Genomic DNA, 18,247 nt, shown 5'->3' on the forward strand with positions numbered 1-18,247 from the left:
GAGTAGCATTACCTTCAGATTTTGCATGCTTGTATCTGTTACAGTGGTGGTTTTGTCCTTTGAACCTTGCCTAAAAAGGCACTATAGGGATGGCAAGAGCTTTATCCAGTAATCTGAATCCTAGGGGTGGCAGGTGCAGACCATCTCTGGCAAAGCATTGTGGTGTGTCGATCATGTCTTCCCAGGCAGACAGATACTGGATCCCCTTTGAATGACACCAGAAGCTTAGCCAATTGTTGAAGTCAGTCATTTTGTCCTTATACTGTGGTATCATTCTGGGCGAAGGCAGGATGCTACTCAGGGCTAAGGTCATACCTGCCTGGGCCACATGATCCGAGAGTTCTTCCGTGTCTCTTTTCATGTAGTCCAGGGAGGTACGTCTCAAGTCATTCACTCCAGCATGGACAATGACAGAGTCGTATTTGTACTTGTTGTGGAGTGACTTGAGTGCACGCGTTATGTGGTGGGTCCTGGCACCCGACAGGCAGCTGACTGTAATTTTCTCTTGTTTAGCCTGGTGTGTGGGATATCAGTGTGCCTGACTATAGAGTCACCTATGACTAAAGTGTTAGGTACATTGTCTTGCCTTAGGGGCTGTTGTTGAGTGGCATACTGGTGTTGTGAGCTGTGTGTCACTTTGGTTGTGACTGGTGTTTCAGCTTTGGAGGTCCTTGTTGCTTGGGCAGGTTAATGTTAAGGGCCTCTGCATATGTGGGTTTAGTGTTGATATGTGTGGGTGTTGATGGTGTGGTTTTGAAGGGCTATGAGTTGCTTAAGGTGTAGTGCAAGTATTAACCTTCTCCTCTTGACCGTCTAGCACAATCTTGGCCGGAGAGACTTTGCTTCCAGTTTGGCTATGTAAGTGCATCTCTAGCAGGTTGTAGTGTTGGGTGGTAGGAGGAGAGGGTTGTCTGTGTACATGAGGTAGTTGCCGCATTGCCCCAATATGCCCAGATTCACCAGGTGGACAGGAGAAATCACCGGAAGCTGACCCTTGGACATGCCTGTTTACGTGCTTTTTTGTAAAGTTTAAGAGCTGTTTTCCCTTACCTTTGCAAGGTACTTTGCAATTATAGGCTGTTTAGTGCCTACAATTAATGTCTCCTTATTGACAAGGAGAGTTGAGTGCTTGTATCAGTTTCAGGCTTCCTAGTGCTTTCCAGCAGGTTCTAGAGCAAGTGCTAGTCACAGAGGTTCAGATTTTAGTGCTACTACTGAGAAACCAGCTAGTTCTAAGGGAAAATTTGAAGAGCACACTTTCTGGCACCTGGAATAGTTTAACTGTAGCCTCGCAGTGCTGCATGATGTCAAACATGTGTAAACACACACGTTTTTAAGCCAGAAAGTTGAAAGGGATACAAATCAGCCCAAAACAGCTAATAAAATTACAATTTCACAGCTGGAAACCACTCCTCTAGTGTTAGACAGGCAGTACAATGCTCACCACTCTCACTGGTAAGCAGTAGGACTTCCCTCTACCACAGCAAGGTCTGGATAGCTCTGAACACAGAAAATAAAGTCCTGAGACAAGCAAAGCCTGGGATCTGGACTGGCTAGGAAAGGTGAGAAACGAGCAAATAAGATAGTATTTTTTTTTTGTTGAAACAGGCTAAACAATGCAATAATACAGTAAATAAACACTGAAAAGGCTAACACACTTGAGTGTGTAGTCCTAAACTGTAAATGCAATTAAAACTCTACAAAATTACTAATTTAAAACTTTTTAAATGGAGCAAGGCAAGTGCACAACTGAAAAACAATTTAAGAGGCAGTAATACAGCAGAATAAGTAGCTAGTCTACATATACAGAGAAGTCTATATATACAGAAAAGCAGCTAAAACACACAAACAGTTCAGATGCAGTGCAACCTAGAACACTTGAGTTGTAGCAATATTAAGACAAATACAGTTATATGTTTCTTCTGCTCCTAGGGATCCACAGAGTGAGTGGCAGATCTTTACTCGGGGGCTATTTACTGCTTTAATGCTCTTAAAGCCTCCTCAGGGGGTTTTGGTTCCTGCTCCTCCTTGGTCTTCTACTCCCCTTACAAGGCCCAGAGAACAGGATTCCTCTGAGGAGGAGTTGGATTTTGATACAGAGTCCCTTATTTATTCTGCTCAAATTCCTTCTCCTTTGGACTATGGGTCAGAGGAGGAGGAATGTATTAATCCTAATGTTCCTTTTGAGGACACACACTCTAGGATGCTGGATTTTTTAAGTGGGATTGTGCTCATGTCTCATATCCTTAACAGGTGCTATGAGTTGCTGCAGTCGGAATCCCCTAAACCTGAGGTTATTCTTCCTGTTTTGACAGCTTTGCCGGATGCTTTTTCCGACGACTGTCATGCACATGTCTCTGTGCTCTACTCCCAAGAAACCTAATAAGATGTATATGGTGCCTGATGATTACTTTCTATATATACGTCCTGCTGGTGACCCCTCTGTAGTGTCTGTAGCCTCGGATAAGCCATCTCATTTGCTTTCGTCACACAAGGTCTTGCCTTCTGACAAGGACAGCAGAGCTATGGAAAGGCTGAGTAAGAAGGTTTACACTGTTGTTACCTTAGCTTTTAAGGCTGTTAATTATCAGATCCATATGTCTAGGTATGTGTTGGCTCTTCTTTCTCAGGCCTGTCAATTTATTTCTGATTTTCCAGACTCTGAAGGTAAAACTTCTGTCCTTTCTTTGTTAGGGACTTCCTCTCAAGTTGTTTGTCATTCTATTAAATGTAGTCATGATGCAGCAGATGCCTCTTCCAGGGCTGCTGTTTTTGGTTCTGTGATGAGGTATTCTTGGCTTAGGCTTCAACCTCTACCTGAATATATTAAAGCTAGGTTGATGGATGCTCCTCTGAATTCTAAATTTTTGTTTGGGGAAGCTGCCACTGGTTTGTTTAAGTCCCTTCAGGATAAGGGTAAGGCCTTTCAGGAACTTAAACATGTTTGTTTCTCCTGTGCCTAAATTTCAGAGAAGCTACCCCGTTAAGCCTGCCTCTGTTTGTAGACAATCCTGCCCTTCTGTTAAAGGTAGGAAGAATGGCAAACACACTCCTCCTGCTATGGCTGCTCACTTTTCAGGGACTCTGAAGCTTTCCTTTCCAGGCAAACCATGTGCTATATAACTATCCATCTCTTCCCAACCACATTCCTTTTTATCTTCCTGTTTGTCTTCAGATCACTCAGGATTCTTGGGTTCTATCGATCATTCATCAGGGGTACTTCATGGTGTACAAATCCTGTCCTCCTTTTATGGGCATTCCTCAGCTGCCTTGGAAGAAACTTCCCTTTTCCAAGAGGTTCTTCAAAATCTCAGGGTACTATTCAAGAGTTGCCTGTGTCCCAAAGGTGGAGAGGGTTCTACTCAAGACTGTTTTGAGTGCCCAGAAGAGGGCACTTGGAGATCTATTCTAGACCTCTCTCATCTAAACACTTTTCTAAAAGTGCCTTCCTTTCAGATGTCCCTTCAATGTTGTCCCTTCAGATTCTGTTTCCTCTCTCTCTGCCTCAGGCCTATACGGTATCTCTGAATCACAGGGATGCTTATCTCCATATTCTAATCCATCCTCTTTTCAAGAAGATTTGCATTTCTTTGTTGCTTCTTGGCATTTTCACTTCTCTGCTTTGCCCTTTGGCCTTTCTACTGCCCCAACAGTGTTCACCAAATGCCTTACTCCTGTGATTGTTTTTTTCAGTCTTCAAGGGACCTGACTTTAGAGCCATCACTAACCTTATTCAAAAACAAACTCAATAATTACCTCAGAACACACTGGTTATGTCCTTGCTCTAACCCTGACTAGTGTTCTCTCTGTTTCTCTGTTTCTTTTACCTCCATTTTTAGAAATAGTTTTTTTTTCTCATACCAGGAAGGGTAAACTGAATAAACTGCCACTCATTGTGTCATTATCCTGAATGCTAATATGTACATATTATCTCTTTTTAATACTTGTAGTGCTCAAGTCTGCAACATGTATGTAACTACTACTTAATAAATTGTTCTTTATGTGTGTTATGAACCTTGGAGCTTTTCTCCCCGGGCCTCCGCTGAAAATGGACATCTATCCAGTCGGACTATCCCGGTTAACAAATGTAAAATAAAATAAATAAATAAATAAAATGTTAACTTAGACAACCTGCTGATTCATGCATCCTCTCCAGAGACCCTTTTGCAAAATCTTCATTTTGCCGTTTCCCTTCTTCAGAGCCTGGGGTTCACTATAAATTTCAAAAAGTCTTCTGTGACTCCTTCTCAGGATCTTGGTTTTCTGGGTTGCAGGATTCAGACTGTGCCAGTGCTGGCTTTCCTGCCCCCTCTAAAGCCCTTAACTCTCAGTTCTTTCTTTCACATGCTTCTTCCTCTGGCTTCCATTACAGCCAGGGAGTTTCTGAGAGCTCTGGGTTTCTTGACTTCCACCATTCTGATGCTCCCTCTGTCCAAACTTCACATGAGAAAGTTTCAGTGGTTTCTGAAGTCAGTGTGGCTTCAACCTGCACATCCTGTAGACTTTGTAGTTCCTGTTCTTCCTTGTCTCAGACCGGAACTTCACTGGTGGATTCAGCAGTTTCTCTGAATCCAGGGATCCCTTTTCATTCCCCTCTTCCCTCTCATTAATTGCTCACTGATGCTTCAAACATGGGATGGGGAGTGACATTTGGCTCCCTAAAGGTACAAAGGGTGTGCTCACCTCGTCAGCAGAAGGAGCACATCAGTGTCAGAGAGATGAGAGCTCTTCTACTGGCTCTTCAGGCCTTTCATCCTCTCTTCCCCCCAGGGCCTCTCAAGGTGTTCACAGACAGTATCACAGTGATGTGGTATATCAACAAACAGGGAGGAGCGATATCTTATATTCTTTGCCGGTTGGCACTTCTAGTATGGGGTCTTGCTATCAAGTGACTCTTCAGGCAGTTTATATCCCTTCCAGTCAGAACCTTGTGGCAGACACTCTGAGCAGGTCTTTAACTTAGTCCCATGAATAGATGCTTCACAGGGATGTGTTTCTGGAAATTATCCACCAGTGGGGTACTCTTCGAGTGAATCTTTTTGCCTCTGTTTTGTGCCAGAGTCCCAGGTCCTCTGGTGTGGAAGGTGGACACCCTCTCATTTTATTAGAAGGGGTTTTCCTTTATACATTCCTTCCCCTTCCTCTCATTCTAAAAGTCCTGCTCAAAATTCAACTGGCTACTCTCAAAATGTTGTTGGTGACTCCCTTTTGGCTGTGACAGCACTGGTTCCCCTCTACTTCTGCATCTAGCCAAGGGTAGTCATCAAAAGTTACGTCACAGGGTAGATCTAATCACACAAGCCAAGGGATCTCTCATACATCCCTACCTGTCCATGCTTCAACTGACATTATGGGTGATAGGATTTTGATTCCTCATAGATAACTTTTTTCTGAGGATGTGCTTCAAGTCCTGCAGGTGGCTAGGAAACTTACTACTAGAAAATCCCACTTATCTGGATGGAAGAGATTTTCTATTTGGTGTCTCTCTCATAACCTGGACCCACTTACTGTGGATATTCCTTTGGTTCTCTCATTTATTTGTGTGAGTTGCTCAATGCTGGTTTGGCCTATTCTTGTATTAAGGCCCACTTATCAGCTATCCCTGCTTGTCTGCCTTTTTCTCCACCTTTAGCTTCTAGATTTGAGGTGAAACAATTTCTTTAATGCATCCTTAATATTAGACCTCCCAGGAAGCCTGTTCCTTCTCCCTGGGATCTTAATTTTGTTTTGGAAAAGCTGACTCAGGCTCCTTTTGAGCCTGCTACTTTGATTTCCTTGCAACATTGTTCCTGAAAGACTTGTTAGCTTTTACTTCTACCAGACGGTTGTCTTGAGTTGCAAGCCCTTATGGCTTGTAATCCTTTTTTGATCTTTCATGAGGACAGTGTATTCTTGCATACTAATCCTTCCTTTATGCCTAAGATGGTTAATGATCTACTTTTTTTCCTCTCTCCACAATGTGACAGTGAGAGGGTGCTTCATACTTTGGATGTGCATAGGCTCCTCGGGGTTCATTTAGATAAGACTAAAGCTATTAGAAAATCTGATCAGTTATTTGTTTCTTTTCATCCCAGGTCTTTGGGACTTGCTGTTTCCATGCAAACTATTATGTCTTGGATTTCTAAGGCTATTTACTTTTGTTGCACTTTTTATGGCAAGACCTTCCTTCTTCCGTTAAGACACATTCTCCCAGAGCTGCAGCTTCTTCTGGTGTTTTCTTTCAAGGGCTTAGATACTAATTCTATTGTTGAAGCAACTGCCTGGACCTCTGTGTATACCTTTACCAAGCACAAGTTGGGTGGTATCTCTAGAGCTAGGGCTGGCTTTGCTACTGTCATTCTTTATAGCTTTTTGGGGGTCTCTTCTGCTCCTTCCCCCTCCAAAGTTTCCTCTTGAGCTTTGGCACTCTTCCTGCAGCAGTGAATATAGGGACATAGTAGAGTTGTGTAAAATCTTACCATGTGTTTCAATAATCTGTTTAACTGTTGTAGGCTACACATTAATGTGCGATAGCCATTTCTGTGCATTTAAAGTGTTTTTTTTTATTGTATCTGCTTTATTTTCTGAAAAAAAACAAACAAACAAACAAAAAAATATATATATATATATATATATATATATATATATATATATATATGTTTGTTTGTGTCTTTCGGCTTTTCCCGGTTAGGGGTTGCTACAGCAGAACTCCGGTCCGCTAATGATTGGTAGTGGATTACCAGCCCTGATGCAGAACCTTCAATGAAGGCATGCCCCATTCACGTATACCTCCACACAGAAGACGCTCTAGCTGAGAATCGAACAGGACAACGTCTTGCTATGAGGCGACAATGCTACCGCAGCACCACCACCGTGTTTCTGAACTAGTATAGTCCAGTTTTCAGGTTATTGCTGAATTCAGGGCTGTGTTACAAGTTTCTGTGTTGCCCATACCTTACTTTGATAGAAGGAAGTTTCTCTGTTCACCTGCGAGAGAGGGGGGAGCTTTGAGCAGCCTATCTTTCCCTGGAGGAGTGGTTTCAGCCCAGAAGTTAGTAGTTTATTGGCCATTTTGGGCTAATTTCTATCTTTATCATTTCCCTGCTATAAAAACAGCATTTGCATAGTTTTGCCCACCGGGCAGCGCCGGTTAGCTAGGGTTAAACTATTCCCGGCTCCGCGAAGTGTACTCTTCAATTTTTCCCTTGGAACTAGACAAACTTTTAACTTAAGCACTCAAACCATTCATTTCACAGCCCATCACATGCTCAAAACTTATAGCAAGCACTAATTAACCCTAGCACTAGACCCCCCTATACTGTCCAGAAAGACATCCCTACCAGGCAATCTGTGAAACAGCTCACTTTATCTATTCAGGCATGTCCAAAGGGCAGTTTCAGGTGTACTCTCCAGTCCAACTAGTGAATCTGGGCATTTTGAGGCAATGTTACAACTGCCTCATGTACACAGGCAACCCTCTCCTCCTACCACCAAACACTAATATATGAGAGAGATGCAACTATACAGACAAACTGGAGTTAAAGCTCTCTCAACCCCAGACTGGAACTGACAGTCAAAAGGAGAAGGAAAATACTTGCAACACACCACCAGTCTCACATAGACCTATTAAACCAACACCAGCAAATAATACACATAAATGCACGAAAGCATACTCGGAGGCTCTAAGTAAAAATCTGCCAAAGCAACAGAGACCTCCAAAGCAGACATCCAAGCAACCTCCACACCCCATCACCAACCATGAAACACATACTTCACATAATCAGTGTGCCACGCAATCACAGCCCTTAACACAAAATAACATACCCAACACACTAGTAATAGGCAACTCTATAGTCAGGCACACTGATGTCCCACTAACTAGGCTGGACAAGGAGAAGGTTACAGTTAGCTGCCTGTCATGTGCCAGGATCCACCACATAACACAAGCACTCAGGTCACTCCAGAACAAGTACAAATACGACTCTGTCATTGTCCATGTTGGTGTGAATGACCTGAGACGTACCTCCCTGAACTACATGAAAAGAGAAATGGAAGAGCTCTCTGATCACGTAGCCCAGGCCAGTATGACCCTGACCCTGAGTAGCATCATGCCCTCACCAAGAATGATACTGCAGTATAAAGAAAAAATTATCAATTTCAACAATTGGCTAAGTTTCTGCTGTCATTCAAGGGGGATCCAGTATCTGTCCGCCTGGGATGACATGCTCAACAAGCCACATTGCTTCACAAGAGATGGCTTGCACCTGTCACCTTTAGGCTTTTGAATACTGGCCAAGACCTTTGCCTCCCCCATAGTGCCTTTTGTAGACAAGGCTCAAAAGACAAACCCACCACCGTAAATAGCACAAGTAACCAAAAATGTAGGGTAATGCTACTCAATGCCAGAAGTCTAAACCTCAAAATGCATGCACTCGAGGCACTCCTCAGTATGGAGAACATCGATATCTGTGCAGTAACAGAAACCTGGTTTAAGGCTCCAGAGAGTACCCTAGCACTACCAGGCTATAACTCATACCATACTTTTCGGCCACAGAACCTGGACCAAAACAGAAAAGGTGGGGGTTTATCCATATTCATCAAGAATACCCACACCTTCAGGTTAGTGGCACAGCACAATGCCTCAGAGATCATCCATGTGCAACTAACAATGGGCAAAACTGCAATTCAAATTGTAGCTTGCTACAGATCACCCACCATGACCCAGGACCCTCATTCCGCGTTTCTGGAGACATTGGAAAATATGAATTTCCTACCAAATGCCCTAATATTGGGTGATTTCAATTACCTAAACATTAACTGGGAGAACTACTCAAGTACTAACTCCCTTGCCCAACTCTTCCTAGAATTTATAAACTCGAATGCCCTGGATCAACTGGTCAGCACCCCCACCAGAGGTGACAAACATATTGGACCTGGTCATCACCAACATGGGTGACTGGTGTTCTACACCGGAGGTCAACCCCTCGCTGGTTAGATCAGACCGTAGACTAATCACTCTGGATATCCACATTCCGCCCCCACTCCCAATCAAAGAAACCACCGTGAAAAACTTTTCAAAAGCAAACTTCACGTTACTTAAGACCAAGGTGGAAAGGTTCACAGCCCCCATGCTAAAGGACAATGCTGTCCAAGCTGCTGAATCCCTTACAAAGGCACTCTATGAGCACCTGCAAGAATGCATCAATATTGCTATCCCAAGCAAAACCAAGACTCACACCTCCAAAAAAAGAAAACTAGTCTGGTGGACCCCTGGCAATAAACAAGCTATACAATAGATGGAGGAAACTAGTACAGACAAGAGTAAAATCACAAGAAGGAAAGACATTCCTGATCAGTATCAGCAAGAAACTATGATCCCTCATAAAATCATCCAAGGCTAGCTTCGAAAGAAAAATTGCCAAGGACTCCAAAGATAACCACAAAGCGTTCTTTAGCTATGTCAAGAATCTAAGTGGAAACTCTCAGATCTGCTCTGAGTTAGTGCAGAATGGCACAAAATACACTGAACCAATTGATATTGCCAACATTCTGGCAGACAGGTTTAGTGCAAACTTCACCCCCTCTCACCCCCTATAAAGGGCCAATAATCATACCAGAAGAATGTAGAGCCCCAGCAATTACTGACAAACATGTTAAAACAGCCCTATCCAAAGCCAAAAGCACAGCTTCAATGGGACCGGATGGTGTCCCAGGCTATGTCTTACACGAACTCCAAAATGAACTAACACATCACCTAAACACACTGTTCGAACTCAGCCTCTGTACAGGCTACATACCCATAGACTGGTGCACAGGAACAGTTATCCTGCTCCACAAAGGTGGAGCCACAACAGACCCTGGGAACTATCACCCTATAAGCCTGACTACCCTGGTCTGAAAGGCTATGGAGCTGCATCATCATGGAACTCATTAAAAAGACATTGGGAACCTCCAAACATTGGACCCTACCCAGTCTGGCTTTGTTAAGGGCAGATCATGCCTCCTAAACCTGGTGGACATCTTTGAGACAGTTACCAAGGCTTTAGATGAGGGAAAGAAGGAGGTCCACATGGCCTACGTAGACCTTGCAAAGGCTTTCAACACCATTCCCCATTCTGGTATTATAGACAAACTCACCAGCCTGAACATAAACCCCTGTGTCAAGAGATGGGTTGCCAATTGGCTCATAGATAGAACCTGCACGATGAGAGTTTCAGGCTCTAGGTCCGACTCTAAACCGGTTACAAGTGGCGTCCCCCAGGGCTCAGTCCTGGGACCCCTCCTGTTCGGCATATACTTCTCAGAGGTACAGGCAAGCACAGGAGGACTAAGGCTGACCAAGTTCGCAGATGACTGCAAACTGGGGGTCATAATTGACTGTCCAGCTGATACAGACATCCTTCAGAAGGGTCTCACTGAGACAGATACCTGGTGTCAAAATCATGTTCTCAAGCTAAATGCCAAAAAGTGCATTGTCATCCCCTTTGGAAAAAAACAAAGTACCCGTGAACTACTAAATACAGAAAATGTAATAAGGGATCTGGGGACCCAAGTAGATGGTAATCTCTCCATTGATAATCATATTGCCAAGGTGTTTAGAAAATCCTTCTATGTGGCCAACCTAATCACAAAAGGGTTCACATCTAGATCAAAAGAGGGTATTGTCACCCTCTACTCATCACTCATCAGGCCCATCATAGAGTACAATGCCCCATTTGGGATGCACCTTACAAGACACCTGCAACAGCTGGAAAGACCACAGAAGTACCTCACCAAGAAGATTACTGGCCTCAAACAGATGCCCTATGCAGCCAGACTGAAGAAACTCCAGCTGTACTCAGTTGCATACCGCTTACTGAGAGGTGATCTCTGCCTGACATACAAGGCCATGTCCAACCCAGAATTGATGGACATACTCCATCTAAAAAAAAAAAAAAAAAAAAAACAAATCCCCAAGAGCCACATGCTCTAGGGATTTAAACCTCACCACAACAATAAATAGGATGTGCTGGAGGGATAGATTCCTGTCTCAGAGACTCCACATGCTTTGGAACAGGATTCCAATCTACATTAGGCAGAGCCCCTCACTAACACTCAAGAGAAACCTTGACGAGTGGATAGGAAACAGAAAATTTACCCCAGGGATCACTGCAGTGGCTCTGCTGGACAGAGGCACAGGGAACTAATGGTTCTGCCGGACAGAGGCACGGGGAACTAATCCAAGAGGGTGGCGAAAGCCAACACATTCTGGCTAGGCTTACAGATGCCTCGGGCAGATAGCCTAGTACTTACCTATGAACGTATAATGATAGCTGTCCTTGCCTTCACTGCAGTATTCACTGTCTCCCTCCATCACCTAGTCCTTTGTCTTCCTGGATGTAGAGATTACCTCTTGGGTTCCTTGGACTAGTATTCCTACTGGGGCAATTAGTTCTGATTATTGTAGGCCTGAGTGTCACCTTTATGCCCTAAGCAATGCAAGGAACGTTTGGATGGTGTTAGGCATACCTTAAAGCTTTTCTTTTTTCATTCATGCCTGCTGACCATCAAGCTCTCTCCTACCAGCCTAAGTACATTCATTCTTCCATATGTGGTACATAACCTCTGTAATCCAGAGAAGCTGGCATCCAGACAGCCATGACCGTTGTTTGATCCCTCAGCAGCGTATCTGTAACTGAGGGAGTTTTCTGTATCCCTACCTAACCTCTCTGCTACTGGTGATGTAAGCCCTCATGTCACTGCAAGAACTCTCTGCCCCTCTGTGCAGACACACTCATCTATATGTGCCTATAAAGGCTACCATCACCGACTTGAGCTGTAATGGTCTGTACCGACTCCCCACAACCTGATATGCCTCTGCCATCCAGCCGAGGCTGTATTAGCTGAGCAGTAACAACTCTTGGTTTGAAACCAACAATACCCCACAACCCCCCACCAATCCTCTCTGCCTGCACCATCAAGTGTCAGAACTGCTATTTGATCTCAGGTTGCCTGGACAGTGGTTAGGGCTGTATCACTCTGTGCGGGTGCTTCCAGTCTAAGTATGTTTATTTTTAATTAAAAATGAAAAGAAAAGCTCATTAAAACAAGCCACATATTCTGCTTACACTGATGAGCATGGTCTTGCTTTATTTGCACATGAAATGCAACATAATGTAAAAATATCACAAGTACTTATTTTTGTTGCATGTAGACTTGCATAGTGGCATTATGTGCCGGTAGGGCCATAGAGCTAGACAAGGAAAATGTACTGTTTACCATGTAACATTAATGTGGCCGTGGTGTCAGGTAATGTTAATGTGGCAGTGGTGCCAGGTAATGTTAGTGTGGCAATGGTACCAGGTAATGTTAGTGTGGCAATGGTACCATGTAATGTTAGTGTGGCAGTGGTACCAGGTAATGTTAGTGTGGCAATGGTACCATGTAATGTTATTGTTGCAGTGGTACCAGGTAATGTTAGTGTGGCAGTGGTGCCAGGTAATGTTAGTGTGGCAGTGGTGCCAGGTAATATGAGTGTGGCAGTGATACCAGGTAATGTTAGTGTGGCAGTGGTACCAGGTAATGTTAGTGTGGCAATGGTACCATGTAATGTTAGTGTGGCAGTGGTACCAGGTAATGTTAGTGTGGCAATGGTACCATGTAATGTTAGTGTGGCAGTGGTACCAGGTAATGTTAGTGTGGCAATGGTACCATGTAATGTTATTGTTGCAGTGGTACCAGGTAATGTTAGTGTGGCAGTGGTGCCAGGTAATGTTAGTGTGGCAGTGGTGCCAGGTAATATGAGTGTGGCAGTGATACCAGGTAATGTTAGTGTGGCAGTGGTACCAGGTAATGTGAGTGTGGCAGTGGTACCATGTAATGTTAGTGTGGAAGAGGTGCATCTGGTGGTCAGTTACTGGTATTGTTACTGTTTCAAGCACAAAATGTGTGAATATCTTTTTTCACTGTCTTCCAACATGTCTATATTTTAGGGATACATTTGTGTATAGTTGTGAAGTAAGTGTGTTTGTGTTATTGAAATTTGTAGAATTTGCAGTAATACCGGATTGTTTAAAAACATACAGTGCTCAACAGATACACATGAACTGATTTGGTACATAGTAAAGAAGCCATAGAGACATAACATGTTTGGTGTGTAGCTACAAGTTTCATTATATTCGTATTGCTCAAAGGTGATAACCAGTAGGTACATGACGTTAAGTGCACTAAAAACACTTCGTATTCATGGTTTTGATAGTGACGACACATTGATTTTCCTTTGTCCTTTTACTCTTTTCTTTAAAAAGCTGAAACATCCTACTCCAGTTATTGTAAATACCAAAATAATTCTACTTCAGTAGTATTAGAACCTGTCAAAGGTTGCTTCCAAATCTTTTTCTACTGAAACAAAATGCTATTTATATTAAAAAGCTATTTTGTACCTGTTACAGTTCATTTACCTTGTTGTTTATTTTATTAAAATAATGTTGCAGTCTGGCTATACATAGATGAAGGTATAAAGATGAATCTGCACCCATGTACACACACGCACATGCACACACACACACACACACACACACACACACACACACACACACACACACACACACACACACACACACACACACTAATATGTTATTACAATGCCGCTGCCAGACTGTGGTTGATAAAGTTTCACGAGGATCACGTAGTTCATCCATTTATCAATTAAACAGGTAAGTCTGTGAACCAGAGTGCAGTCATCTTGTAAGTGTGTCGTATGTGCTGATTTTGAAATATTTTCTAAAAGTGTTTTATCAGCTGAAGGGCAAAAACTGTATGACTTCTAAAATATGCAAGTCTCAAATTAGAAGTTTGCCAGTCGTGTTTGCAGAGTCTCATTTATTACATCAGTCTATCACTTTAGTGTATTTTTATCAGACTACTGTGTAAGAAATAGCTACATACATATGTTTAATCAAGCTGTATTTTTTCCCTATATTTAATCCCCTTTTTCGTGTAGTATCTGTGTATATGTAGATGGCTCATTTATTATTTCTCATTTGATGCACATAATTCATTTTTAATATGCAGGTAAATTGTTGCTAAGTATCATCAGAAAAGTGTGGAAAACTATGACTTTGTAGATATTTACTGCTGCTGCATATGGTCTGCTTTTCTTTAAATACAGATAAGATGTTACCAACAACTTACTTTATCTCCTAAAGTTATATGAATTGCTGTATGTCATCTGTCTCATTCATTCTTGAATTCGCTCACTATTTTCACATTGTTGCATTTTGCGACAGCTGTTCTAATAATTTACCAGCCTTTGCATAAAAAAATGCTTCCTGACATTTCCCTGCGACATTCGCCATGCCTTCTAACACTTAAACCTAGTGTTCTCATGTCTTTATTTTAAAGATTATCCTGCTGGGTCTTTTTGATTGTCTTCAAGTGATTAGATATTTTTATTATACAGCCCAAATGACGCATTGTTTCTTGCTTTATGATGTTTCTATTTCTAATATAATTCAACGGGTTAGATAATGTATTTTATCTGGCAAACATTAAACCAGTATTGCATAGTTTTATTTAATGATATATGTTGTTTTGTTTATTTTATATAATTTTCCACCTTGTCTTTTTTTGATTTTTTCTTGGAAAATCAGAAAAAAGATAATTGCATCAAGCAAGCAAACCTCTAGATAGGAGTGTTACTGGGATCCTTGTGTACTGAAAGTTTATTACTACAGCAAACTCATTCTCTGTAAGGCTGTTATGCTGTGTCGGACAAAACAGAATCAGAGGATTTAGTGTTGTTGTACCTAATTAAAATGACAGACACTAGGATCCAGGTAATCGATTATCAAACAGGGATTCTGTTTTCATCTTACTTTTTAAGAGAACATTCAGAGCAACCGTGAACAGATACATAATGATACATGATACTATTTGGGATCAATTGATACAAGGTGTCATTCTCTAAGTCTTTAGTGGTAGTTATAGTGCCTACCAAAGCAACTCTTCTGTAAGAATTGTGGCCTAATACAGAAAAAAGCACATTTGTAGATAAAGTTATAATTTAATTTTAAATCAGAGGAAAAACATTTTTAGACCAATGTTTTCCTATTTATCTACCTGCAAGACATCTGTTTTTTTTCTGTTAGAAATATATTTAACAAATGCACATAAACTTCAATGCACTACACCATCGTTTTGCTCATTTTTAAATTGCTTGTGATGCATGTATACCCTACAGCAATAACATTAATTATAGTTTTTCTTTTAGCCAAAAAACAATGGCAATACAGTAGATGCAATAAATTGTGGTTGTTTTATATTTATAGTGCTCGGAACGATGTAAGGACATTAACTGCCTGGAATGCTCCTATCCTGTGGGAAGGAACTTTCAATCAAACATACTTAAATGAATTTCATAAAAAGAAAAAGACAGTAATAGGCCTAACAGTTTTTGCAACTGGCAGGTATGTGATGACACAATTTCTTTCTTGGAATGCATTTTAAATCTGGAAACTGTATATTTAAACAATAATACAGACTCTAAATACTGGCAGAGTTCTATTTCTTTTTCTTTATTTAATTTCTCCAAGTCTTTTGAGATTCTAATACCATGATGGGAATGGTCCCCATTCCTAAGTCAAAGTATGATTAAAGTTCATGAAATTAGTATTGTTTCAATCTTTGATGTCAGCCAGAAGTGCTCTTCGCAGCACCCGCAGTGTGCCCAGTAATGACTGCTCCTACAATTTGTATGGGGTTAGATGTATTGGTAACATATTTAAATACAATTGTAGATTCTTTTTTACAAGACCTGTTACTCCTGCTACTATTGGAATAATATTGGAATTGTCTGGGTATTTTTCTTCCACATTGCTCTTGTTTCTGCCTGCAGATCCTGATATTTCATGACTTTGTGTCTCTCTGTATGTAAGACACTGTAGTCACTGGGTGTGGTGATTTAGCTCATAGCTCATAGCTCATAGGTTAGTACTAAGCTAACTGCTCTTGCGAGCCATTTTAAGCCTAGCCAATTATCCCTTGTGAGACTCAAACCCTGCACTTTGTGCTTGTAAGGCAAAGACCTTAGCCATTAGGCCACCCTCCCAACCTACTTTTGTCTTCTTTTCATGGACCACTATGTCCAGTTTTCTAGTATCTATCTTTTGAACTGTTGGTAATGGGTGATCCCATATGATGTAAGCTTCATCATTTTCTATGATGCTTTGTGGCTCATGTTTCCAATGTTTTTCAGCCACTTCAGTACCATAATATGTGCAAAATCCCCAGTGCAACAGTCTTGCCACATTATTATGCCTTTCAGAATACAGTCCTTCTGCCATTAGTATGTCACAACTAGCAATGAGGTGTTTGACTGTTTCCAATTTGGTTTTACAAAACCTATATTTGTCTGTTTCTCCCACATGTTCAATAGACTTTGTAAACCATCACGTACGTAGCCCACTATCTTGGGCTGCCAATATTATCCTTTCACCTCTTGGTTTAAATTCACCTCTCCTTAACCATTCCTGTGTTCGTTTCTGATCAACATGAGGTTCTTCCAGAAGTTTTCTATACTTGCAACTATATTTATGCATTTTCCACATTTCATGCCTTCTCATCTGGTCCTCCCCCTTATATTCTTTCTTTTGTTTTCTGGCACATTCAGTTGCTGCCTGATTTTTATCTAATTCTGGTTTGATTTCCATTCCTGCTTGACACCAATATGCTTCTGCTAGATTAAGCAGAGATGTCATCTTAGATTTATTTTCCTCAGGTTTCAAAACTTTCACTATGTTTAGGTCTTGTGAGGTCAGCAGATGTGTGTGGAGTCCCATGATTGCAGATCTATACATGTAATTAGTTTCAAGGAGGCCCATCCTTTCTTTGGAATGGGAAATATATAATCTTGTTATGCACTGTTTTTTATAAATCATTTGGTGAGCATGAAGCATCCTTCTTGTTTTCCTGTCTAATGTATCAAACCCCTTTTTTAAAGCCAGTCAGTCACTCCAAAACTGTAAGTTACGACAGGAAGAGCAAATTGGTTTATAGCGTGGATTTTGTTCCTAGACGTCAACACTGTTTTCAGGATTAATTTAAGTGTTCTAAAATATTCCTTACTAAGTTTTATTTGCATTTGTTCATGTTTTATTGTTGATCCTTCATCAATTCCCAAATATTTATATACTCCCTCTTGCTCAAGTTCTTTTATATCACACACTTGTCTCAGACTGATATTTTCCTGGTGCTGCAGTTTTCCTGCTTCAAAGGTTGCTTTTGCACATTTATAAAAAACAAATGACATTCTTATATTATCTGAAAACGTTTTTACCACTTGCAGTTTTACTTTCAGTTCTTCATCTGCGGAGCTATACAGTTTTAAATCAACAAAGAGAAGATGAGAAGTCTTTACACTTTGTTTTCTAGGAGCCAAATTATAGCCATGGCCTAAGTTGTTAAGTAGATAGCTTAATGTGTTAAGGGCACGGTAGAATAGCAACAGTGACAGAGTCACCCTGGAAAATCACCCTTTGAACTTTTATCCCTGGGATAATAATTTGTCCTTTTATCATGGCTTAATTGCAGAACGGTCTGCCACTGTTTCATGTTCAGTGTAAGGTGTATCTTATACATTTTTAAGCACTCTTTTATCCATGAATGTGGGATACTATGAAATGCCTTTTTTTTAAGTCAATCTGTGCCCTACTTAGATTCTTCCCCTTTTTACAGTTCTCCACTATGACTTTATTTAACAACCAATGATCCTTTGTTCCATATGACTTTCTTTTATTGCCCTTTTGTTCTACTGCCATAATACAGTTTTCTTCTAAATGACTGTAAACTCTGTCGGCATCAGTTCCTGTGTATAATGTACATGTCATAGGGAAACAAGTTAATGGTCAATAATTTTTAGGATAACTTGGAGGTTCACTCTTATGTAGGAGCATTGCTTTCCCTGTTGTTACCCAGGTTGGTGTCTGTTCAGGGTGTGCATGTAAATAGTTCTTACTCATGGCTAAGTTTTCATGCAAAGATGTTAATACTTTTAACCAGAAGTTAGGTGCTGCATCTGGGCCTGGGGTTTTCCAATTAAAGGCTTTTCTTAACTTTGTTCCTTTCCTAAAGGAGTCCGCAAGTGTGATCTCATGACAATACATAACTTACAGCTTTGCTGTGTATTACTTTCATTACACTTTCCATAATCCAGTACTTGGGTAGAAAACACACACACACACACACACACACACACACACACACACACACACACACACACACACACACACAC

General features: G+C 41.3%; 1 protein-coding gene across 1 annotated transcript in view; it reads left to right on the top strand.

The window, feature by feature from the left end:
* Positions 1-18,247, top strand: part of LOC122790997 (N-acetyllactosaminide alpha-1,3-galactosyltransferase-like) — a 311,933-nt gene that overhangs the window by 274,630 nt on the left and 19,056 nt on the right. The window contains exon 6 of the mRNA XM_044058738.1: positions 15,288-15,425. Within this exon, the coding sequence (XP_043914673.1) occupies positions 15,288-15,425 (138 nt within the window). The remainder of the gene's footprint in view (positions 1-15,287; positions 15,426-18,247) is intronic.

This window comes from Protopterus annectens, chromosome 16.part0 (genome assembly GCF_019279795.1).
Source record: "Protopterus annectens isolate FY-2018-M chromosome 16.part0, PAN1.0, whole genome shotgun sequence".
In the NCBI taxonomy this organism is placed as follows: Eukaryota; Metazoa; Chordata; order Ceratodontiformes; family Protopteridae; genus Protopterus; species Protopterus annectens.